Source organism: Mus caroli, chromosome 1 (assembly GCF_900094665.2).
Source record: "Mus caroli chromosome 1, CAROLI_EIJ_v1.1, whole genome shotgun sequence".
Lineage (NCBI taxonomy): Eukaryota > Metazoa > Chordata > Mammalia > Rodentia > Muridae > Mus > Mus caroli.
This window is the reverse complement of record NC_034570.1, coordinates 177,165,229-177,190,856: the sequence shown is the minus strand read 5'-3', so window position 1 is coordinate 177,190,856 and position 25,628 is coordinate 177,165,229. Positions and strand designations below refer to the sequence as shown.

General features: G+C 44.3%; 1 protein-coding gene across 4 annotated transcripts in view; it reads right to left on the bottom strand.

Annotated features, from left to right (window-relative positions):
• The window catches only part of Gpatch2 (G-patch domain containing 2), a 138,125-nt gene that overhangs the window by 5,011 nt on the left and 107,486 nt on the right, over nt 1-25,628 (bottom strand). For all 4 annotated transcript variants that reach the window (XM_021158335.2, XM_029478561.1, XM_021158322.2 and 1 more), the window contains 2 exons: nt 20,550-20,620; nt 2,335-2,423 (listed from right to left, as the gene is read on the bottom strand). In XM_021158335.2, coding sequence (XP_021013994.2) covers nt 2,335-2,423; nt 20,550-20,620 — 160 coding nt within the window. The remainder of the gene's footprint in view (nt 1-2,334; nt 2,424-20,549; nt 20,621-25,628) is intronic.

The following is a 25,628-nucleotide window of genomic DNA, read 5'->3' as shown; positions in this document are numbered from 1 at the left end:
TCTTACACCTGCCTTTTGTCTTCATAACAAATTACAGAGAAATCAGAGACGATTACAAGCAATATCCACCTGGCCATGTCTTCATTCTTCTTCCCTACTTCATATGAGCTTTTTTTTCTTCCTATTTTTTTCATTTTCCTTGTTTACATTCAGTGCTGACTAAAAGAAAGGAACACGAGAGTGTATCTCAGGGAAGCATGTCTTTTGGAAGGTCTGCAAGGACCTATGAACACAGCAAAACCATGTGTGTTGTACACATTTATGTGTGGGTGCGTATGCATGCAGCCCAGAGGAGAACATTAGGTGTTCCGCTTTCTACGCTCTATCATATTCCCATGAGACCCTGTCTCTCTGTGATCCTGGAGTGAGGCTGTGCTAAGCAAGCCCCGGGACTGATCCTGAGCCTCTGGTCTCTTCCCTCACAGCTCTGGAGTGACTGGCACTCCCGGCAGTGTCTAGCTTTATAGGTGACTGCTGGGTATGTGGACGCAGGTCCTCGGATCTCCACAGTACGTGCTGTCACCTACTGAGCCTGTCTTTAGCCCCAATCTTTCACGAGGAATTCTATAGGCCAGTATGACCTGGGAAATTTATAGATATAACAGATTGTATTCTGACTAACTCTATTCTAAAATTTGAAAACAGTGATTTTCATGGACAAGGTGATGCCCCAACCTAACCACATAATCCAAGTGTGTTTCTGTCATGGCCTTTCTGACTGTATCTAGAGAAGCCCCTTCACTCAGGCCGAATGTTGGATGCTGTTAGCTGAAATCAAGGACGTTCCCAGCTGCCTCCATTTCTTCCCCCTTTGAAAGGACTGCTGCTGCACACAGGTTTGAAAAATACATTTAAAATGAGTGACAGCATTCTGAATAACTAAAAAAACCAAAAACCAAACAAAACCAAAAACACACATTAAATAACTATGAACTTTTTTTCATAAGCTAAAATCTAGTAGTAAAATGAAAATCTCACATCTTAAAAGGCTCTCAACAGACTTGAAGTACCTCCTGTACTAAGTAAGAACTGTGACCCTTCCGTACACACTGTTCTTCCCAGGCCACATAGGAGCTGTGTGGCAGGGCGCTTCTGTTTTATCACTGTGGCCACACAGGGCCATTAGCAATGCCTCTAGGACTTTTCCATCTGTGGCTTCCCGCTGAGGTCAGAGGTCAAGGGACCACTCACTGGAAATGGGGCTGTTGAGGAATCCTGGCCTGGCCTTAGGAGAGACTAGAAGAACTTATCACACCTATTAGACCTTAAAACGTGTCTGCATTTCCTTATAGATAGATATTATATTTTACAAGGATTTCATGAACATTCTACATTTCTCCATAGTAATAGCTAGATATATCTTCTAAGTTTCAGACACATAATTGGGTTAAAGCCAATATGTACAAGAGAGGTCTCTCTTTTTTCATTCATTTTATCTTAGTGTATGTTAATTACACAAAATAATGGGCTTTGCTGTGACATCTTCACAATTGTATACAATGTATTTTGATGGGACCTGCTCTCCTATGCCTGTCTCTTTCCTCTGCCCCTCCTTCCTGGTGCTTCTTTCTTCTTTTGGGACATGATCCTTTTGATAATTAGATGGCCTTTGTGACAGATGGCCTCTTAGGCTTTGCCTCTGACCTTTTCCAGGGATACCCAGGCAATATTGCTTAATGAAAAAAGGACAAATATTTTCATAATATCCTGTAAGTTCACTCATATTTTATGGAGAAAACTCTAATCAGAACATGGGTGCTGAGCCCACATGTATAGTACCGAACTGCACCAACAGTACACATCATACCCAAATCCCAGCTTCTGTCTGGAAGGGGAGGCAGGTTATTTCAGAAAGGAAGAGATGGTGGGTAGGAGGTGGGAAGGTAGGAATAAGAGCCAAAGGAGGTCTTCATATATCCTCAGAATATGTACCCATGCAGGATGCTAAGGGCATTACCATAGAAAAGGCAGGCGTTAGCAGTCACATGGTGACTATCCTCTACCCACTCTCAGACCTAGTAATCACATAGGCTCAGGTAGTGAGTATCTGTCCACTCACCTGTTTATGCCCTGTTTCCCCTGCGAGTCTGAAAATTTCTTCAAGCTTTGGAGGTCTCTGTATCTTTGCCCACCCCACCCATCTGAGTGGGTGCCCAGTATGTGTCTCACTGATTAGCTATTTGCCAGGTTCCGTAGGCTATACATCCTACGGAAAGGCAAATGAGCTGCCTTACACTGTCTTGCAGCCATGCCTCTCATGGAGGAGAGTGATTCCGAATCGCCTGTTTTCTCTGTGGTGATTTATGTGGCCCACTCCAACCCGCTCTGTTTTACCTGCTGCAGTGGGTCCAGGCAATGGGGCAGCTTTCCTTCTCCTTTTGATGTCTCCTGTGCACAAGGATCCTAAATGCATGCTTGTCTGCCTACAAGTAATTATCAGAAGAAACAAGAACTATTAACAAAGGAGGGGAATGACACATAGACACACAGCTTGTATAATCTGAACCTAAATCAAAACATTCTCACCAAAGATGGAGCTGCATAGTAAAACCACCAATCTTGTTTATATCGAAACATAATTACGTTTGTTGACAAGCGTTCAGCAGCTAAATGCACCATCATAAATTGTTACTGGGATGAATAATATAAAAGGAATGCTTTTTAATTTTCAAAACTGGCAATCTTTCTGGCTCAACATAAAATCAAGCACTGTTGCTTCTGACAGGAAAATAGCGAAGATTAATTATCTAAAGAGATCACAATATTGTTGCTAGGTTATCAATTGGTGGCTAATGCGTTACTGTCAGGACGACATTTATTACAGGCAAAGCATGATCAATTTCTTTTAGGATATTATGCAGTGGTGAATTCTTTGAAAACATTTTAAATAGATGGAAGGAAACGATGATGCTGTCTTATAACTCAGACAATTAGAATGGTTTAATTATTTACTCGTCAGGAGAGAACACGTCGAATGCATAGATGCCTGGCTGCTGCTCTTAAGTAGCTTCCCACGATCCAGGTTACAGATGCATAAAACATGGTACACAGGAACTCAAGGCCAGCTTGGTTAATTTTGGAACCAGTTAGCCTGTTACAATTACCTAATTCTGCAAAAAGTTTTATAAAGAGTGTCTCAATTAGGACTTAAAAGGGTAAATGCAAAGAAAGAAAATCTTCAGACTTTACAAACCACAGAAGGGTTCTGCTCTCATTCCCAGGACCGTAGCGCTGGACGCAAGGTTGGGATAGGGACTGAAGATCACGGAACAGAATAATGTAAAGTGTTCACTTAAAGGACATGCGGGGTTCCGCTTACACAGAGGTGGCAACATGAGGTCTTAAAGAATCCAAACGGAAAATAGCCCGACATTTCAGAAGTGTACAGTGATATAAAGACAGTGGTATAGATTTATACTATACACATATTCATGTTGAAATATAATGAAAAACTTTGCTGAGCCAATGGTATACAGTTGAACAAATTATGCCAAACACGTGTGCAGCTACAATGAATGATACATAATACAGCAGGCAGGAACAGCACAAAGCCTGCAGTGTAGTCCAATAAGCAATAGGATCTATTAGTTTTCCTTTCCTACTTAATCCATTTTTACAGACTAAATTTCTATTTAAAAATTAGTGGGTTAACAGATAATTTTGCTTTGCTTTGCTCCCAAATGGTTATTGTCACACAAAACTATAACACATTTATTGAACTGGAGAGGGGAATATTGCTTCACGATCTCAAGATAAATAAATGATTATGATTATGGTTTTTAAACCATATAAACATTTAAATCATTGTAAGGAAACCACAGAGATCGTTAAGTTTTTGTACTAGATTATTTCAGCAAGCATTTATGAGTCTGCACTGTGAACTCAGCACATGCTTTTTATACAGGTGGAGAAAATGACAAGAGTAGAGAGGGAGAAATGGAGACACGAAGAAAGAGGGGCAGTCAGCGCTTACCACAAGAATAATTACAAAGCTAAACAGGAAGATGATGCCGAAAATCAACAAAGTAATTAGCAGTGGTGGTGGCAAGGGTAGCTCTATTAAATACTAGTAGAGATCACAAACACACACACTCACAAACACACACACACACACTCTGTAGGATTTCTTTCTTCAATGGAAAAGGTATACCTTTGGAGTCTCTTTAAGCCATTGAGTTTCAATTCCCCTGGGACACTCCTATGGGGACTCTCAAGTATAAAGAACAGAAGGAACAAGTAACAGCCCCTGTCTACAGCAAGGTGGAGCCAAGGTTTCGGGCCGAGCAGCTGGCCAGGCAGGCCAACTTCAAGCTCACTTGCAAACCGGGGCTCTTCCAACTGGCGCTTGTCTGGCTTTTCGTCCGCAATCCCATTAACAGCTGCCTTATCCCTGTTAATGAATTCAATAAATTCCAATACTTCTGTGTTTTATTCTCAGGACAGTTGTGAGCTTACCATTTTGTAAAAAAAATAAAAAATAAAATTCCTCCCCCTGACTGCCCTTATCACTTGTGTGAGCTTGTGTGCATAGGTGTGTGTCCATGTTAGAGGCCAGAAATCCAACTCAGGGAAAGTTCCTTAGGCAAGTATTAGTCTTCTGTTTGGAAATGAGGTCTTTTGTTGCTGGCCTGGCGTCCCAAGAGTGTGTCTCAGCCTGTGTAGCACCAGGACCATGGTCACGTGCTGCCAGGCCCTGCTCTTCCTTCGGGATGTTAAAGCCATGTCTGCGCGCGCGTTGAACCGCTCTACTGACTGAGCTGCTCTCCCGGCTCTGCTCTCCCGAGTTTCACTCCACTGCTATCAGGGTTTACCTTCTCCCGAGCCTACACAGAAAACCTCAGCTACAGTGCAGGGATGCAACCTCAGCTACAGGGCAGGGATGCAACCTCAGCTACAGTGCAGGGATGCCTGCTGAAGACGAGAGGAAGAGATCATCCTGAAAACACAAAAATGCTGGAAACTGGTTTTATTTGTTTTTTAGTGTGTACCCGTGGTCTCGCTCTTTGTGTTTGTGTGTGTGTGTGCACACACGTGCGCATATTTGTGAGGAAGCAGCGGTCAACGTCTGGTGTCCTTAGCATTCTCCACGTGACTCGAAGGGCACCTGCCTTCCTGTCCTGACGCTGAGCTTAGACCTGAGACAGCATGTTCGAATTCTTCCCTGGTGTTAGGAAAAGGAACTCAGTTCTTTAACCACATGCAGCCATCACTTTACCCCCCTCCTGAGCATTTGCCCTGACTATAGTACTGCTGGCTTCTACATAACACTGTTCTTGAAATAGTTGTTCACAGCCCAAGCACTTAAAGGTGTTAATTTCATCTTTAGAACTTCATTTTTCACACTATTCAAAATTTATTAGCAAGGTCCACTCTAAAGACTGTGGGAGACAGACTTCAAGAATGCCACCCTCTTCTAAAACTTGAGAATCTTTACAGAGAGCACAATGCCATCTTTACTCAACAATGCTGCCCACCCAGTCCAAGCACACAGTGGGGGAAATAACTGCACACAGAGACTACAGTCAGAGGCAATGCGCTTGGCAGCCTAAGATCTGAGCCAGAAGGAAGAAGTCCATCGGACAGCGAGTGCCATGCACGTGGGGAGATCTGGGCTGCTGATAAGCAGGAATATGACCAGCAGGCTGATCCGAGGCTGGCCCCTCTCCTACCTCATTTCAGACAAGGGTGGTGGGGCAACTACAAACTGCTTGGTCTGTTATTCAGGTGTCACTGCTAATGTAAAACACGGCAGTTATGATTTTAATTTAAAACCAATGAATGTCTCAAAGGCAGCCTCGTGACTTTAGTCTACCTGAGCTGTTTGTCTTTGCACAGCACAAGGCTGAGAGCAAGTTAGTTCCTTTTGGAGGAGGAGGGAAAGGCACTGGGGCATTTTAAAGACAACACAATATCCGATGAACACATCTAAAGTTAAAATATTATATTATCCTTTGGTAAGGCCCTGTCTAAAAACTGCCAGTGCCTAGCGCAGTGAATCTGTGCCAGCGGCAGACTGCCTGGAAGAGGAGATGGGAGGGTGGCTCAAGGCTCTGCTCAGCATCCACAGGTCAGTACCGGGAGCTAGGCATGAGTCTGTGCTGCAGTCTAGACTCTCCTGTCATCTAAGCAGACAAAGGGACAAGTCTGCTTGGATTTCTCTGTTGAGAACAACTGGAGACGAGGCTTCCTACAGTAGTCTACTAACCACAAGGAGACCCGAGTTCTGGGGGGCCTTTCACTTTTCTTACCCTGTTTAAATAACCTGTGTGTGACTTTCCCTATTGTTTACTGCCAGCCAGCCTCTCAGATGGCTTCAGTGTAGGAAACTGAATATCTTATCATCTGGAGGGAAGAAAAAGTAATCTACAACAACAACACCCAAAACAAGACTATGATGGCGAACCCCACAGAGAAGCACCTTGCCGGAGAGGACAGTGTGGCTTTGACAGGGTTGACAGCACCGAGGCAGGCCACGTCAAACACAATAATACTACAGGCAAGACAACAGGAACTTGTCTCCTTGATGCATGCATTTACAAAGAGAGGCTTTTCGGAGCATCAGGCCTTGCAAAGCTGCCCCCTGGATACAATGTGCTCCCAAGGCCTAGGACAAGTTACAGAGAGAAGACAAGCAGATGTGACCACGGCCGCAGCATTTGGCAAGAATGCTCACTGTCAGCTGGGACAATATCTGCCTGGACAGGGCATCAGCTGCACACAAGTGAGCCGGGTCTGCGGTGTCACTGCAGGAGTGCCCGGGTGGCAGAGGGACGGACAGCGCTGCGAACCACAACCCCGTGTGACCATCCCTCTCTAGATTCGCACGGCCCTCCCTCCCCCTTACCCTCTGTCAGTATGTCTCCCCAGATTACACTGAACAGACGGGTGGGCTCAGCCCTGCTTCCTCTGCTTCCTATGCACACAAGTGTAAGGAACCTTCAAGCAATACTTTAATAGGACAAGGACTCAAATCCCTTTTTCCCAGTGTTTTCTTTTAAAGCATCCCCTTGTCCTCTCCACCCCCTTCCCCTTCCTATGTGTACTTGCACGTATAGTTCAGGGGTTGGTGTCCCTCTCAAAGGCTCTCCACTAAGTCAGGCTCACCTGAGCTGCCCATTTCAGTCTGACTAGGCAGCTTGCTTTAGGAATCTCCTGTCCCCACCTCCCAAGAGCTAGGATTATAGACCTGGGTTATATGTGGGTGTCGAGGAGTCCAAGTTCTTGTCCTCACAATGGTGTGCAAGCCCTTGATCTACTGAGCCTCTTCTGTCTCAGTTCTCCTAGGACACAGATAGCAAGTCTCCATTTGGAATTGTTAGTCTTGGCCTTCTCTCTCAAACTTTTATCACTTGGTTTCCCATTCTGCCTCATCCCACAGCAAGCCTCCTTGACTAAGTCATGTTTTAGGTCAGTACCTTGAAGTGGGTGCCCAGCCGCAGTGACAGGCCTCAGCTATCCTTGCACTACCACCTCACTGAGATGTTTCCCACATCTTAGATCCTTCAGAAACAGGACATTTAAAATAACAATTATCTTGTTGTAGTTGTTGTTTCTTGGTAAACAGGAAAGACTGTTTCTTCTTTAGCATTCGGCTCTGCTTGCTTCACCTATATAACAGTACATTAGAACAAAACACCCATGTTTATCTCAGACGTAAATGCTCACAAGCCCTTGGGTCTGAAATCTACTGGCTCTCAGGTGAGCTCACTACCATGGTTTTCTCTTGGTCAAGATTCCATGCCATAGGCCTGTCATGCTTTCTGCTATGGTGTATTCTGCACATCATGAAAAGCCTGGCTTGGTGATGGACACCTGTGACAACCAGAGGTGTAGCATCCACAGTCTGGAAGAACAGTCTTACTACTGCCGCATCGTTATGCTGTGCGACACTGGGAGTGGCTTCTATAGCAGGGCAGCACTCACTGGAGGGCCTGAGGTCGCGGATGAGCACACTCACATTTGGAGGGAAGAGCTACCTTCACCTACAGGGACTACCATGCAAGTATGTGCTCTATGCCTGTCTGGTTCCTATAGAGCCTCTCTAGTTGCTTACCAAGGCTCCGTGTTGGTGTGAACTTTAGCGCAGAAACAGTCTACTTACTCCCCAAATTGCCTTCACTTGGAGAGCTGGTTCTTTCTCGCTCACGGTTCACTCGGGGACATGAGGGCCATTTTCCTCTTCTCTCGAGTGTTCTGAGCCCATGTCTCTGCAGATTCTTTCCCTCTATATCTACATCGGTGTGGCACGTCTGTCATTACACTTAGCAGAGACGGCAGCCTCCAGTTGTTTTCAGATCAGAAGGATCTGTCAGTTGACCATGAAAAACAACTCCAGGCTGACAGCCATGTCTAACTCTCGGAACCTAGCAAGCTGCTGTGGGTGAAATCAAACCTCTGGGAGGGTGTACCCTCACCACTGCAAAGAAACGGGAATCTTAAAGAAGTGTTTCTCCAACGGTGATTGCAATTCACTGGAATGCATTCAATAACTAACAAATCTTCAACCTTTCTTAGATGCTAACCAAAGTGCAGAGCGAGACAGACCACATTCTCTGAAGCCAGCTCTGTAATTTCCTTGATGACTGGGCTGTGATACCCTGGCTTCGGACTGAGCACTGCTTTGGTTTTATGCCCTGTCCAGTGACTCTGGCCACACAGAGGAATGACAGTCATGATGGTGTCAGAAGTGGACTTGCCCAGTAAGTAAAAAAGCAAAGGGAAACAAACTGACACACTGTTTGAATAACAGACAGAATGTTGGGAACTTGTGAAAATGTGACCAGATCTTTGCTACTGAGTCATACTACCGTGTGAAAACACACTTAACTGAATCTTGAGTAAACTGCTTACTAGTGAAACTCTACTAGAGTCAACTGACTTGCCACCTCTCTTACATGGCCTTTTGGATTCCTGCTGCAGAAATTGCTCATTCTTTAGAAAATAAAAGGGGGGGGGGTCTTCTAGTTTAAGCTACGGTTATCAAGGCATGGGCTAATGTTCAGCATAGACTATATGCCATAAAGGCAGTGGGAACCACATCTGATTTATTGAAGAATATTTCCTTCAGCAAGTGCATCCTTGATAATATCATATGCTTATAAAATAGTAATTGAATGAAATTTAACTAGTCATGCCCACAGCTTACAAGAGTTTTCTCTTATATACCATTTATACTTTTATTGATTCTAACTTCACTAACTCTAAGTCCTTCCTTACAGTATGGTGAGTGTCTTAGGCTATGAGGTATAATGCCTTGTGTTCAGGTCAGCAGTGTTAGAATACATACCTGCACCCTAATGCTACGGTGTTGCCTCTTTTGAATGATCCTGCATCTGAGTGTAGGGCTGTGGACAGAAAGCTTTCAGTCTTCTCACTCAATGCCCTTGAGATACTCAGAAAGCTAGAGCGTCAGTTTACTCTTCCGTGTTGTTTTAACACTGAAATATTTGAATCAATTTCCCTTATAACTTCTCTAATCCAGGTCTGTTACTCACTGCATTCAAAAAACTTGTTTTCTTTCTTTTTTTAAAAACATTTATTTATTTTTACTAGGTATTTTCTTCATTTACATTTCAAATGCTATCCCAAAAGTCCCCAAGACCACACATATCCCCCCCCCACCCCCGCTATCCTACCCACCCACTCCCACTTCTTGGCCCTGGCGTTCCCCCGTACTGGTACTGAGGCATATAAAGTTTGCAAGACCAAGGGGCCTCTCTTCCCAATGATGGCCGACTAGGCCGTCTTCTGACACATATGCAGCTAGAGACACGAGCTCTGGGGGGTACTGGTTATTTTCAATGCTCATGAAGAAAAATACCATGCTACAAGAACCATTTTCAAATACAAATCTTTTTTTCTCCTTTGTCCTGCATGCAGTACTTCTGGCAGACATATACAGCTGTCTTTTTTTTTTTTTTTAAATCTTAGATATTTCATGTTAGATGATCAGTCATCCAAAGAGTTGTAATTTTATGTTTTCATGTTTTTGGACACACATAGCAATTTTAATGGTCTTTAAGGTGTTAATGCAGAAGACTAAGAAGGTTTCCATAAAAACAAGATGTAAGGTTTTGGGAAGTAGGCAGGTTAACTGCCAATGACCATCCACCTCCCACCCCCAACACACACACACACACAATGGTGGGGACTGAGCCCAGGGCCACACACATTATAAGCATGCGCCGTCTACAACAGACCTGCATCCCCAGCTCAAGAGAATTGACTTCCCAGGGATTAGAAATACGCTTTGATAAACTACCTACCACTGGCTTAGGAACACTGTTCAGTCCTTTCCCTGTGTCTTCATCTGGAACGGGGACGACCAGAAGATCTGCTGCCCAGGGCTAAGTTTAAAGCAAGGGCAATTCAAACACACCATCAACACTCAGCCTTTCAGCTGTGTGAGAAGTCGGCTGTGATGGCGCAGGCCTCGTCGCCTAGCAGTACGGGGGCTGAGAATACAGGGTCTCAGGCTGCACTACACAAGAAGACCCCACACAAGAAGACCCCATCTAAGAAAAAAAAGAAAGGGGGATTTCTTTTTTAAGCGAGGAAACATTTTGTCAGTTCTGTATTCATTCATCCCTCCCTCCCAGTCAGTGTGTACAGCGTTTAGGATTGCAAGCCCAAACAGCCAAGGAGCCAAGTTCAATCTTTGCTTCTGTGCTGTCTTAGGCAATGCTCAACACTCTGGCACCTGGCTTTCCTTCTCAGGAAAACAGAGAGGATAAGAAAGCAAATCTCAGAAGGCTGGCACGCACAACAGTGGTGTGGTTTTGAGACTGCTAGTTGGTATGTCATAGAAAATAAATACTTCTACGTGCTTGAGATGGAATATCTTTAATGCTGTTCAAAACCAGATATATGAAAACTGACAAAGGCAAGCCCACAGGACACCATGCTCTGAATTTGAGCTAGAACTATCCGTACGCACCACACTTTCTACCAGGAACAAATGAAAAGAGAAGAAAAGAGAAATACTAATTGGTTTCCAGAAAAGACCCCGACTCAAAACTATGCCCTGGTAATCTAAATGGTTTCCATATGGAAACCGCAAAGCTTGTGGTAAAGGAACACTGGAGTCAATGGAGTGGCTGCCTCAAGTGGGCCGACTCGGCAACCATTCGGATAACACTTGATGGACAGAGACACACCGCTGTCTAAAACAACAAATTCTGCTCTGAGAGGAAGGGCCTGCACCAAGCCTTCACCAGGCCTTCTCTACATCATCTACACCACAAAGAAGTAACCCCAGATGGGCAACCAAACCAAACCAAACCAAGAGCACTGCCACCATTCCAGTGAGAAACACAAAGAGCTTAATAAATGACAACACACAATGTGTCCCTTTGACAAACAGAATGCCACAAAAGAGGAACCTGGAGATTGGCTTACTAGATCTAAATGCCAGTTACAAGGGCAAAGAGGACAGAGGAGCTCGCCTAATGGAGGCTCCTCCCAGAGGACTGGGCTATTCACATGACCATCATCTTGATTCCTTCTGTTTTGTGTATTCAGATTTTAATTACCAAGTTCATGCCAAAAGACAGAAAACAAAAATAACTGAGCTCTTTCCAAAACCTTGTCAGTTTGGGTCCAATCTGATGTTTTCAACAACAACAGAACAAGTTTTAAAAAAACAGGATATGTATGGAAGGAAAATTCGTTAAGTGTAAGGAAATTTAAGGCATTAAAGAATAAAATCAGCAGAGAAATGTGTGACTGGGATGTATATTCACACGTGCTAATGAATTACTTTACTGTTAAAGTCAACATGATGGTGTTACTATGACTTTGTCAGAAGCTGCCAAATAATTTGATCAGTCAATCGATGGATGACCTAAACATCAGGCAAGTGCAAGTGGGCAACTCACGGAAGATGCGTTTAACATCTGCAGTCATCAGAAACACGCAAACGGGATCTTCACTGAGCCCTGGCTTGCTCCAATCAGAATGGCTGTCAGGAAGAAACACACGGAGCAAATGCTGGCAGAAACAGAAATCAGCATAAATTCCTCAAAACTACTAAACTACAAAAACTACTCCTGAGGACACACACAAAGGAATCCAAGTCATCACACCCCACGGGATGTGTGTATATGTATGTACACACACATACTCACACACACATACATGCATACACACACTCACACACACACACACACTCACACACACACACNACACACACACACACGTGTGCAGTGTCATCCACAAAGCCAGACAATGGCAGCAGCCTCTCTATCCAGAGGAGGAGGGAGTACAATGGGGTGGTAATGAAGAGTAGAAATGACAGAAATGCAGGACAATAGACCTAGGCCCCCACCCCACCCCACCAGAGAGCACGAGCAGCTATATTTAAAAAGACAGGAACGTAGGAGCAAGATCATTTGGAAGGAGTAGAGCAGCCAGCAAGAGGCTTAAGGGTTAGAGTAGCAAAAGGTACTAGGGTGAATATAACGTTCGTGAAACACATGTATGGAAATGCCCCAAGAAAGTTAGAAGTGGCATAGTCAGGGTGTCTGTGTCTAGCAGACAGGATTTGCAGCTGGTGAGAAGACACATGAGATTAGCATGTGCACGCACACTTGCTAATGAGTTACCGCGACTGTTAAGGTACGTGTGATGATGTACTAGCATCTCCTCCTAGCCAGCATTTGCTGTCTGCCACCTGTCTTCTTCCTGACAGCCATTCTGATTGGAGGACGAGGGAATGAATTCTACGGAAGTTTTGATTTACACATTTCTGATGGCAAAAGCTGTTGAACACGCTCTGGAGTGCCGGCCACTTGTACTTTCCAGGTGCACTTCCTGTTTGATCCATTATCCCTCGCATACACCGATACTTATCTAAGAGAGGCCGAGCTAGCTGACTGGCAGATATGAGCTTCGGCTTTCCGTAGCATTCTTCCACATAAACATTCTTCACGGTAACGCACTGAAATCACTTAGCCCTCAAGCCCCACCTTATCTTCTGGTTCTCACGTTTCCAAGTTTGCAAATATGGACTCACTAGAGCCCCTTTCAGGCTCAGTAAAGCAGATCGTTCACAATTTTTAAGGACTGAATTTGAAATTCAGTTAAGCTATCCATGAGGCTTCCTGTGCCCTCTAGTCTAGGAGCCTATACTACAGCCTGCTGTTAAAACAAACCTCTAGTCTAGGAGCCTATACTACAGCCTGCTGTTAAACCTTGAAACCCCTTATCTGAGCTCTGCTGTCCTTAGGACGGAGAATGGACTGCTTCGCTCCACCTTTCTAATTAGTACTTTAAGCATATGCTCAGCATTTCCCTCTAAATGTTTGCCTTTTCCCCAAGCTCGGATACAGCTGGCCAAGATTGGAATGCCAGAAAACATTTAAATATCAACATCTGCTGAATTATGTTAATTTAGTGTAATATAATTGGGCATGAGTTGGAATTGAGCATTAATATATGAAATAAAGAAAGGTAAACTCCCATCTGTAGCCTGGTACACAAACGAAATCAATGTGGAATGACAAAAGTGTTTATTCCCAGAGAGAAAGGGAAGAGAAAGAAAAGAAACTACTGGATATAAAACACTTTGATTAAAAAGCAAACCAACAACTATGTAAATAAGTTTCATATTACTTCTACATTTATTTTGTATTTATCTAATAGTTGAAAAATGGTTAAAGTGATAATTAAGTGCTTAATATTTGAATTTTTATATATTATTAAGTAAAACATTTTAATTACAGATACATGGGCATTAAAATTTATACTGCTGGATAATTCCTGTTCTATTGTGATCCAGTTGGTCTGATTTAGATTACACACACATGACAGCACTGCAAACTGCAGGCATTTTCCAGGTGGCAGATGAATGTAGTAGGTGGGCATATTGAAATGAACTTGTCCACAGGCTCAACTTCTCCAGACCGTTAACTGACATAGGCCTTCATGTTGACTTATGCTTATTCTGGAGTAGGAAAGATACAAACTATCAAAGCAGCCATATTCCCAGCGACTCGCCATTAAAGAATTAGGGCTGGTGCTTGCCTGGGGAAGTATTTTGGCATAGGAACACACTGCATCAGCATCCCCAAATGCTCTGTAATGAAGTGACAACTCGGGCTGCAGGAGTGACACAGCCTTGAGATGCGACTCTGCAGGTGCACCTTAATCATTTCCTAGGGGACCCATCTCTGGGAGCTAAAGGTTAGATCTGTGTCGGTGGCCACTTAATCACTGGGCCAATTTGGAGAGTGCCAACTGTGAAACAGACACCTGTCCTTAAGGAGATGGGACTTCACACCATAAATTTCTTTCAGTTAAGGGTCGCAGGAACAGCTCACACATGCTAACAATTTTCCATCATTAGTGACCACAGCCACATCCAAAAGGCATCCCTGGGGACACAGCCTGTGCACATGTCTAGGCATCTGAAAACATCTAGTTCATCTGTGGGAGAAAAAGGTTACCACGTGATTAGAGCTACGCTGAGAGAGGGGAAGTGCAGTTTTAGAGTTTTATTTACTACACAAGGACACAAAACATAGTTCCAGTTGGTAAGCTTGCTCATTCTCTATGGGTCCCTCAGATCCAACCAAAACACAACAGTTCAACATTCAAATTGGCTAATTTATTTGGTATAATCATAACTTAAAATAACCCTCTCCAGTCATTCATTTAAAATCTTGGCAAGGAAGGTTAGAATTTCAGGATGCAAAGGACAGGAGCCACGAGCACTGGCAATTTGCGCACAGTGTGGTTTTATAAAATACAGTAATTTGGTCGTAGAGTGTAGAATGGGAAAATTAAACCCCTTAAAAGCCATTTTATGTCGCGTATGTGGGAAGCTCCCAATTATTCTGCTCTAACTATCTCTAGCCCTTGAAGTTATTCAAATGCTCTTTTTAATTAGGACACATATATAATTAAATGTATTCCAATTAAACAAATATGGAATGCATACATTCTAATTAAAGTGAACATGTGACTATTTTCTATGAGTTTGGTCATGCACACATAAGAATGAATGGAAATCACTTTGAGAGGGTTTTTCTCAGACGGGCTGAGCAAATCTGTTTACAACAAATACAGTCTTCCCCTAGTTTTCAATTTGGGAAGAAAGGTTATACAGGACGATAACATTTTAAAGTCAGTGTTTAAAGGTGGTCCCAAGTCACTCTCTGGACATATAAAATGTCAACTAGCTAACTAGCATAACTTGTTTTAAAAATATAGCATTAAATAGTGACAACTCCAGTGTGACGAGGACAGGTCTGTTTAAAATGCTAATATTCTAAGAGGATGGCTGTGTCTCTTTGGACATAGGGAGAGTGGCAGTTGGTTTTGCTGATATATAGAACGTTTGTGGATGTTTGTTTGAAAGGCAACATTACACACGCATGCACACCCCTCACACACAGTTCGACATCCTCACATAGTCTCTCACCAGCAGCCCTCCCCCCATTTATTAACAGCTGCTTAGAGCTGTAGTCGTTAATACTTTCATTTATTTTTGGCAAAGCTGCAAAATGACAAATAGTTTTGTATCTGTTACAAATTAGGTTTCCTTTCCAAAGGACAAACAGCAGCATGGGAAGACTGAGCACGCGGCATCCTTGAACATCTTTGGAGCTTTAGAAGATCAAATAAAGAGCAGCTGTAATTCTGTCCCATCTGTGGCAACACGGTGACAGTCGTCGTCGCGTAGAAGGAGTGCGGCCGAGCTGGTGCAGACAGGAGGCTCTTCTTACTTTGAGGGGTGGCAGTCATGAGCCAGCGTAGGAAACGGGAGCGTATTACGAGGTCTACAGTTTCTCAGATGAAATCTACCGTCTTCTATTTTTAATACACTTATATTTTAATCTACTAACTGGGTAAGAGGATAGCAAAGACTCACCCTCTCCATTTTATTTTGAATAGATCATGTAAGAAGTCAGAGCACAGAATATGTAAGGTCATCAAATCATTCAATGAGAACTAAGTGAACATGTACTGTTAGGAATAAAGTAAAAAGATATTGTGGAGATTAGCAGACTAAATACTATCAGCAAAAAATATATTTTTAGTTGATTTCAAATAATACGTTAATTAGGTATTTTTTTTCTAGGTGCTTGTTACGAGTACATGCCAAAACCTAAACTTTCTAATGAAGAGGGGAAAATCCCGTCTCATTACCAAAGTCTGCAGGAAGGAAGGGAAACATCTTGATATAAAGGGAATTACCAACCTGAGCTGCCACAAGCTCTCAAGCTGGTACATGGCTTCTCATGGCAGAAGACACCAGACAGCAGTGTAAAGCTCTGGGAGAGAGAGCAATCTTCCCAGGATGACACAGGACAGAGTCTCAGGCACCCCGCATGCCCGTGAAAGTGGCTTTCGATCTGGGGGAGTGAGGCTGGAGATTTTCTCTGATTCTACTCAGAAATTCTTACAGAATTAGGGACATACTTAACTGTAACTTTAAATCACGGATGGTGTGGGAAAAGACAAGTGATTTTTAAAGACACAAATCTGTCACAGAAATGCTGACTATAAGATGGTAACACGGAGGGCATTTCTCCACAGGCCTTCACCGATACAGGTTCCTCCCCTTTGCAGATTACAGTTGAAGGGACTGGGAGCAGAAACATCCTCATGAGGAAAGACTGGCTGAATGATCCTCTGGAAACAGGATATGTTCTGAGACGTTGCCCCAACTGAACCTTGTCCTTGAGGAATGTAAGCTTGGGTCACTGCCTCTTAGGATCCCTCAGCTGTGCCTCAAGTGTGGAACAGCAGGGACTCCATTTGTCTCAGACATCTTTCCTGAGCTTGGGGGATCAGCTCAAAATGAATGCTGCTTCTTTAAGGTCTTGCTGTCCATTCACAAGCAATAAAGTGCTTCAGATAGCGTTGTGAACACGTTCTGTCTCACTGGTCACAGATAAGGAGGTACCCAGGCCAGACTCTGAAATAGGCTGAGCACAGAAGCTTTAGAGGCTGAAGCGAGGTGGCTCTAAGTTCCAAAGAGATGCAGGTACTTGCAGAGATCCTGTCTCAAAACAGCAAAACAAAAGCCCTGGGTGCCCTGCTCAAGGATTTAGTTTTGTTTTCACTTCAACAGACACATGTCTCAACAAACGTCATGTCTGCTAATTAGTAAGATCGGAAAGTGATAAGAAGTCCTAAAAGTAACATTTAAATGTGCTTTTATTCAACTATTTTGAAAGTTTCATTTTCTTGAGTTTTTACTTATAAGATTTTGAGATTTGTAAAAATAATCAAGTGGCACAAAAACTCTCATGAAACATCCTCATGACACATCAGACAAGAACACGATACAACTAGGGTGAAGACTCAGGGCAGGACAGACAACGCTGAGCCAATGCAAGAGGGAACAGAATGCAAAACTCCAGTGAAGGCTGAGCACACCAAGCACCTGAGCACAGTGCTCAGCCTGAGCCGGCTGCGCCCAGGAGCTTAGCTCGAGGGTGCGGGCAGCTCACAGCACACTTGTGACTGTCTCCAGGACAAAGTAACCCCTCTGTTGCAAAGGAAAACCCAGGTCCTATGTCCTCGTGGATGAGAAGAATCAAGTAGCGAGAAGCACAGCGAAGGAACACTGGAGCACGGTGAGCTACAACCACGGGAGGGTAGAATCCCCGGGAAACCAGTCATATGAGCACTTGAGGGGGATGCTGTGAGGAACACTTCCTCACCCACCGCTGGGACACATCTGTGGTGTGGTATGGCGCTCTGAGAAACAATAGGAAACAACAAACTGACAGGCACATTAGAGGAACACCATCAACGATATTGACGATCAGTAAATCTATAATTTAATTTACAGTAGGTACTAATGCGACCTGTTGTCATTTTATTAGTGGCCACTGGGATATGACAGGATGACACATTATGATGAGCACGGCTGCTGTCAGTACGCAGGACAGGGATGTCTGAAGCACTGAGGGAAGGTAAGAAACCCACAAGGCCAGCACCTCAAGGAGCACGGACACAGGACAGCTCGCAGAACAGAGCACAAATCTCCTTAGAGAAATGACTGAAGCCGGGGTGGTACTCCATGCCTCAAGTCCCAAAATTAAAGATGCCAAGGTACAGGGAACATTGTGAGTTTGAGGCCATCCTGCCCTACCGTGTGGGGCCCTCTCAAAGGCAGACAGCGAGGGACTGAAACTGTTAGTTTTTTTTTTTAATGTGTGTTTAAAGGAGATTTTACCTACTGTCTTTTTCAGTTCTTTGTTAGGCACAGCAGCTTCTTGTGCTGGGAGAGGACAATACTGACATGCTCAGCAGTGTAAAGAGCACAGAATATGAAGCAGAGCGAAGCCAAGGGAGACGCAGGAGCCTGAAGCAGAGATGCAGAACCTTGCACCGAATGCCCTTAGTAGCATGGGTAAATATGTGAGCAAAACTCTCTACAAAGATTCCTACCATTTCTCCAAGGTGCCCGGGCCCAAGCTGTAACTTCACAGCACTTGGCTGTGTGTTCAGAGCATCTCTGAACAAAGCCCACTTCAGCAGCTCAGCCTTGACTCACACCTGTGAGTTTATGCTTCTGGACCTGCTTGGGACATTCTGGGAGTAAATGGCCCCACAATGCAATGACTCACTCGATCCATTGCAGTTCTGTTCTCTAGCCTTTATGGTTTTCCCTAAGTTGAAAAAGGCAAGTGCAGTCACTCATCCAAAAGGGTTAAGAAAAGTCAAGATAATATTAAAATCCTACGGCAGTAAACGGGCTTCAGGAGAGGAATGCAGAATACTATGTATGAATTGGAAGGTAAAGGATTTTCACGTTGCATTTAACAAAGATTGAGAACAAAATGTAAGCTCCAATCTCTCCTTGCACTTATGCTCACTTTTCCACGCTGCCCTGCACTTTCACATTAGTGATCAGAAGATCCAGCACAGTCACTAATCAAGACAAAGAACCGATATGAGACGATGCTCATGGAGAGATGTCTGGAGACAGGAGTATACAAGTCAAAAAAATTCTTCTGAAGATCTGTGTTATAATATTGAGAAAATTGCCCACCAGTGCTTCAAGAAGTCAGTCTGTTTGTATTTATTCCTGTTGTATAGGTGTGCAGATAAGACCATTGTGTACCTGTAACATAGACATGTCATGTATGTATGTGAGAGAGAAAGACAATGCAAGAGGGGAAGGGAAGAGGAGGGCTTACACAGAGAACTAAGGGTTCTCTGATATGGAGATAATGGCGGCAAGGAATGTAATTACCCAAAACCCGAAGAGGGTGGCGGGCATGGACATGAAACCCGGAGGTAGCTCAGTTCCAGGAGAGCCCATGGACGTGGCAGAAATACAGGGGTCTGCAGACACACAACCTCCCAGAGTTAACAACCCTTTCTTTCCCAGAGAGCTCAAGGGAAACAGTGCCATGGAGCAGAAACATGAAAGGGATGGGAGCCCACAGAGCCTCCCCTCTGACTCTGTAGTGGTGCTGAGAATGGAGGCCAGGGCTCTCCTATACAGACACGCTCTACTGAGGGCTAACCTCCAAGGCCCGCTAGGTACTCTCAGTCAAGTTTGTTTATTTCCTTTTGGCTGGTGGCACACCTTGCTACCCTCACAGGGTGTGGGCAGAGCTGGTCTCAGGCCTCATGAGGTCTCACTCCCACTCTTCTTCCACAGACTCAGCTTTAACTTTCTGAGAAATTCTTACTAAGCCCGAGGTATGATGGCTAATTTTGCCTCAGCCAATCAGCTTTAGCTTTTTAGTGGACCAGAAGGACTGAAGAACTTGTCCCAACTGTGGGATTCCTGCTGGGGGCTGTTATAGAAAGCTGGTCCTCTTGGTCTTGAACTTTGCACTAGTTCCTTCTCTGCTGTGCTAAGCACCCCAGCAAAAACCTGAAGAGAAGGGGTTCCTTTAGATAACAAGTCCAGGGTACCGCCCATCAGTACCGATAAGTCAAGGCAGTAGGAACCTGCAGCAACTGGTAATGTCACGTCCACAGTCGGAGCAGAGAAGGATGCACTAATTAATGCATGCACACTGTGCGCTATCCACTTGCTTCTTTTTCATACAGTAAGGTTCTAAGCCAAGAGCTGCTAGTGTCTACTTTCAGTTAATAGTCTACAATTCACATCATCAAGATAACCACCATGCTCACACACGACACTCTCGTCCCAAGTGAGTTGACAGCGTGCTAAGTTGATTTGGCAGTCATTCTGATCACTGTTCAGTCAAGAGAGACAGAGCTTTTGTGATCTAAGTAAAAACGAAATCCTCAGGAGTACCAGATACAAACTTGAAAACATACTGTCAAAAGGAAACTGCAAAAAGAAAAGAAGATAAAACAGGAAACTTAGGTAACTTCACATGAAAAAGAACCTAACTGTATATATATATATATATTTTTTTTTCCCCTGAAAAAAACCTCTTTGCTTACATTTCATCAGCTTTAAAACAATTTAGCCAAAATGGCATCTTTTTATTCATCCCTGGGAACCCAGACATGGGTTTTGACAAATACTACACCGTTCACAAGGTTTCACGGTTACACAGTACGGCCCTGAGCCTGTGAGAGCAGAGAGCATCCTGGACGCTTACCTGCTGGCTGTTTTCAGGGAGCAGCTTTTCTTGTGTCCTCTTTCCGCTCGGTTATCTCTCAGAAGCTGATGCTATAGAGTGTCAAGACAAAGTGCAAAAGCAAAAATATTTCCGTTACATTATTTTGCAATGAGGAAAAGAGTTTGTAATTGAAGGGACACTGGCATGCCCAGGTACATAACTTTCTTGCCACTCTCTTGGCTAATGATGCCAGTGTCACTGTGCAGAAATGCCAGGGAGGGATAGCAAGCCAGGAGGGGCAACCTGTCCTTGACAGCTGCAGTGACTGATCTCTTGGAGCATGGAGTTTAGATGTGTCCCCGACTTCTATAGCCACAGTGACAACACCCTCTGTTGTCTAAGGCTTTGACTGTTAGGCTCAGCTGCCATATTTTTGAAACTGATATGATATAATACTGTTTCTTATGTACCTAAGCCTCCCATATCAGAAAATACAGCAAAAGTGGCCTCTTAAAACCTACTGGCTTGTATGATGTATACATGTGTGTGTGTGTGTGTGCACATATACATTCTCCAAATGTGTAGACATCCATGTCCCTTCATACTTGCTTTACTCTACTTAACTGGAAATAAAATAGATGTGGAAAACATTCAGCCAGTACTTTCACCATGTCACTCAAAGTTTAATTTACTTGTATACATAATGTCTATGAAGATGCAAGGCTAAGCTCAAATACACAGCACATCAGAAATCAGCCTGAGCAGAAGAAGTTTTACAGGGACTGACACATGACAGACGTGTGTTCCAGCAAACCCTCAAGCCATCTGTTTCAGTGACAGGGTCATCAAATACAAACTGTACCCACAGACAGAGCCTGTACCCTCAGACAGTGTCTGCACCCTGAGACAGAGCCTGCACCCTCAGAGCCTGTACCCTCAGACAGTGTCTGCACCCTGAGACAGAGCCTGCACCCTCAGACAGAGCCTGCACCCTCAGAGCCTGTACCCTCAGACAGAGCCTGTACCTTCAAACACAGTCTGCACCCTGAGACAGAGCCTGCACCCTCAGACAGAGCCTGTACCCTCAGACAGAGCCTGCACCGTCAGACAGAGCCTGCACCCTCAGACAGAGCCTGTACCCTCAGACAGTGTCTGCACCCTGAGACAGAGCCTGCACCCTCAGAGCCTGTACCCTCAGACAGAGCCTGCACCCTCAGACAGAGCTTGCACCCTCAGAGCCTATACCCTCAGACAGAGCCTGTACCCTCAGACAGAGTCTGTACCCTCAGACAGAGCCTGTACCTTCAAACACAGTCTGCACCCTGAGACAGAGCCTGCACCGTCAGACAGAGCCTGTCCTTCACTTTTCTAAGGTCTAGTCTTTGATTCTAAGACAGGAACCTGGGGCACTGAACTGTGGAGAGAACGGGGTCTGAGCTGTACAGGTGTGACAATGGTCACAGTTAAGAACTCAGCTGTCAGTCTGCACAGGCTGAGAGAGTCAGGAACTTCTGAGGCAGGGTAAGTATTCTCAACAGCTCCACCACTGAGAACCGAATGCTAATGGCCACTTTCTAGACAGCTCAGACCTTCATTCCATCCCTAGTATCCAAGGATGCCTTAGCTACGTACGTCCTCCTGAAGGCTCTTACCCAGATTGTCACCACTCTAGTCCAGACCACGGTGTTCTCACTCCACAGCCTCCTAGATGGGTCTCCCTGTCTGAGGTCTTGCTCTAATCCACGCCATTCTGAGCTGTAGTCAATATGAGCTTTCCTAAATGAATCTCATTTTATTACACATAAAATAAAATTCAAAGTCTTGTGCTGGGATATAATGGCCCTTAATAATTTGATTACTTCTCTACATGAGTAAGCTGCTGTGCTCCCTCCTACCTGTGGTCTAACCTCCTCCCTTCCTCAGACCCCAACCACACTGAGCCTTCCCTTGGGAGATGGGAGATGGATGGTGCCTTTGCGGCGCTTCACTTCAAGGTTTCAGTTTATCTCTATCTCCAGGGCTTAGACTCTTCTGGAACATTTTCAGTGCTCAATAGATATTTGTTGAATGAATGAATGAACGAATGAATGAATGAACGAGGCAATGAAGTAGGGCATGAGATCTGGTGTATGATATGCAGCTGAGGCCATAACTCATTATTGTTACTTATAGAAAATAGTGACCATTTATCTTAAGTCCATTAATCTGAAAGTGTTTTAATTTAGAAACACTTTATACCAAGAACATTAAATTGGTTCTGAAAATACAAAAAAAATTAATTGCTTTGGCATTTCTAAGTCTAGTGCCTTCAAGTCTATATATAAACCAACATTTGTGACACCGATAATTCAAGGTGAGATGACAAACTCCCCTCCGTTATCTTAAGATTCACGGCAGTTAACACTCTTCTCATTTTAAGATAAAAGTCACTGGAACTGCTTTCCTAAGGATGGCATTAAAACAGTTCAAAAACTTAAAAAGTTCACTGAGAAAAAGTCTGGGACAACTTGGGTTTGAAATTGCAACCATGATGGCAGGCTGTACCAACCTGGTCGGGGAGGTTTCCAGCCCACTGTCTGGAAGGACACAAAGGAGATGATACTGACTCTGAACTTGGCTCTACCTCTTCCGAGTAGATCCATATAAGAATGTGTTCTTATCCTAAAGTTCATGGTTTTGATGGGTATAGTATAAAAAAGACAAATATTGCAATACTGCAATTAATACACATAGACTCCTTCATGAAATTATCTCACTTTACCAATAAAACCACAAATCATGGTCAATAATAAATTCTGAATGAAGTTCAGATAAAAAAGATTTAGATGCTTGAGCCATGAACAAGTGAATTCATGAAGCCCAATGTCTAGAGAACACTGAGAGGGCCTGGATATGTGCTGTATCTGAAAAGAGGCAGCAGGCTGCAAACTCACGGTGAGAGCAGCTGCAGCTACATTGTGGGGCTTCTATCAGTGTCACACAAAAGGTCATTCAGGGGTCATGACTCAGTGTCATCCTGGCTAAGAACAGAGCTCACCTTCAGGCCTTCAGATCGGGGGCTTAAGCCAAATGGAGCCACAACTCCGCACTTAGTCACCTGCAGCTGTCCATTAGGAAATGGCTTGCATGAAGCAACACCAAGTCAACACGCAACACCAAAACCATGGCACACAAGCCCAGGGTTGATGGAGCCAGCCAGAGAGACAAGAGGGTTACGTGTAGCTCATGGCTTCCACATGGACAAAATAGGAATAAGGAATTTCTGAGCTATTCATGTTTCCACATAACTATTAAGTCTCATCAAAAGGAAGAAGCGCATCCTCTTTTACTGTTGCTACAGCCAAACTATGCCTGGTCAAAAGCGCCTCTGTCAGGAGCCCCTGAATAGCTGAAACGCCATTTCAAGTCTCTGCAGACTTGGCCTTTCAGTGTCTTCAACATTAGAGAGAGAATGGAGAAACCTCTAAACCACCATCAGTGACTCAAAATGTCAAGGTGGAAGATGTTCACAGAGGGAAAGCCTCAGAAGCTAAACGCACACACACCAGAAATATACACTCACATGCAGAGACACAGACAAGTGTGGGCACGCACGCACACAGTGATACACAGATGTGTCCCCTTTCTTTCACCTGAGTGGCCTTCCAGGATCCTTGCTTATCTCTCTATAGCTACCGACAGTCATTACCTTCATGGGCATGCAGACCATCAGAGTCTGAGTGGGAAAATGACGCTGCTTTTTATAAATACCTTTGCCTGTAAGAGTAGTGAGCATGTGACAGATAATACGTGTGGTAGCTCTTCCTGGTTGTCAACCTGACTATATCTGGAATGAACTACAATCCAGAATTGGAGGGCTCACCTGTGATTCAGATCTTGAGGCTGGAAGACACAAGTTTCTGACCTGGATCTTGACATGGATATCTTGAGGCATAGTGGCCATGAAAAGCTTAGGCCCAGGCAAGGTAGTATATGCCTGTAATCCCAGGAGACTAAAGCAAGGAAATCTGTGAGGTCAAGGTAAACATGGGACAAAGCGAGTTCCAGATCCAGGTGTGGTGACACACATCTTTGATCTTGGCCACACCTCCTGCTGGAGGCCTACATAAGGGCATTGGAAGAAGGAAGATTCACTCTCTGTTCTTCGACTCCTTGCACTTACTAGCCTGCACATCTGTTGGGACCTACTTCTACAGTAGACCAGCTGAAACAACTAGCCTCGTGGGACTGAGCAACTGCTAGATTCTTGGACTTCCGACTACAGACTGAAAGTCATCACAATATATTCCCTTAACATATAGAGAGGACATTCAATAAGTTCTGTGACTCCAGAGAACCCTGCCTAATACAACAGATGGCAGGGAAGTTACAGCTCAGAGCGACAGAAGCACGAGCACGGTAGGCAGCACACCAAGGAACAGAACAGGAAGCTGGAGGAAGGAACGAGGTGAGGAGTTGGAGGGAGTTAAGTCACTATTGTCCTTACTCTACGGAGCTACACAGGAAGAAGAAAGAAGAAAGGTTGAGTGCACTGCAAAGTCATTCACGGGACACAGTGAAGAATCTTGTCATTTCTCTGTTTACTGTGCTACAGTTAGGTCTCTGCTGAATTCAGGAATGATCACAGCAGTGTACATGCTATGCATGTGCCTATTGCTACCCAGCTAACCCGTCCTCACTGCGTAGGTTCCATGGCCGCCTCTTCAGGTACCTGCTGAAAATTATGTTCACACCCGGAGTTGTGCTGTCCATGCCTGGCACTCACCGCAGACGTACACTGAGGGTAAAACCAAGTCTCCCAGGTGACAGAGCCACTCAGATGACGCTGTCCTGTTATAGCTCGCATCCTATGAACAAACTGTTGTTTTAGTGTGTGTGTCCTTCTGAATTCAATGCTTTTGTACTTGTATGGCCTCAGGAATAGTGTGTACTGCTGTTACGCTCAGGAGAGCTGTGACAGGCTGGGAAAGAAAAGGCATTGCCTGTTAAAATAAGCCGTGCTCACTGAGGAGCTGCAGTGCCGCTGTCAGAGCTTAATGACTCAAAGGTTTCATGTTTGAAACCAAATCAACCAATCTCTCTCTCTCTCTCTCTCTCTCTCTCTCTCTCTCTCTCTCT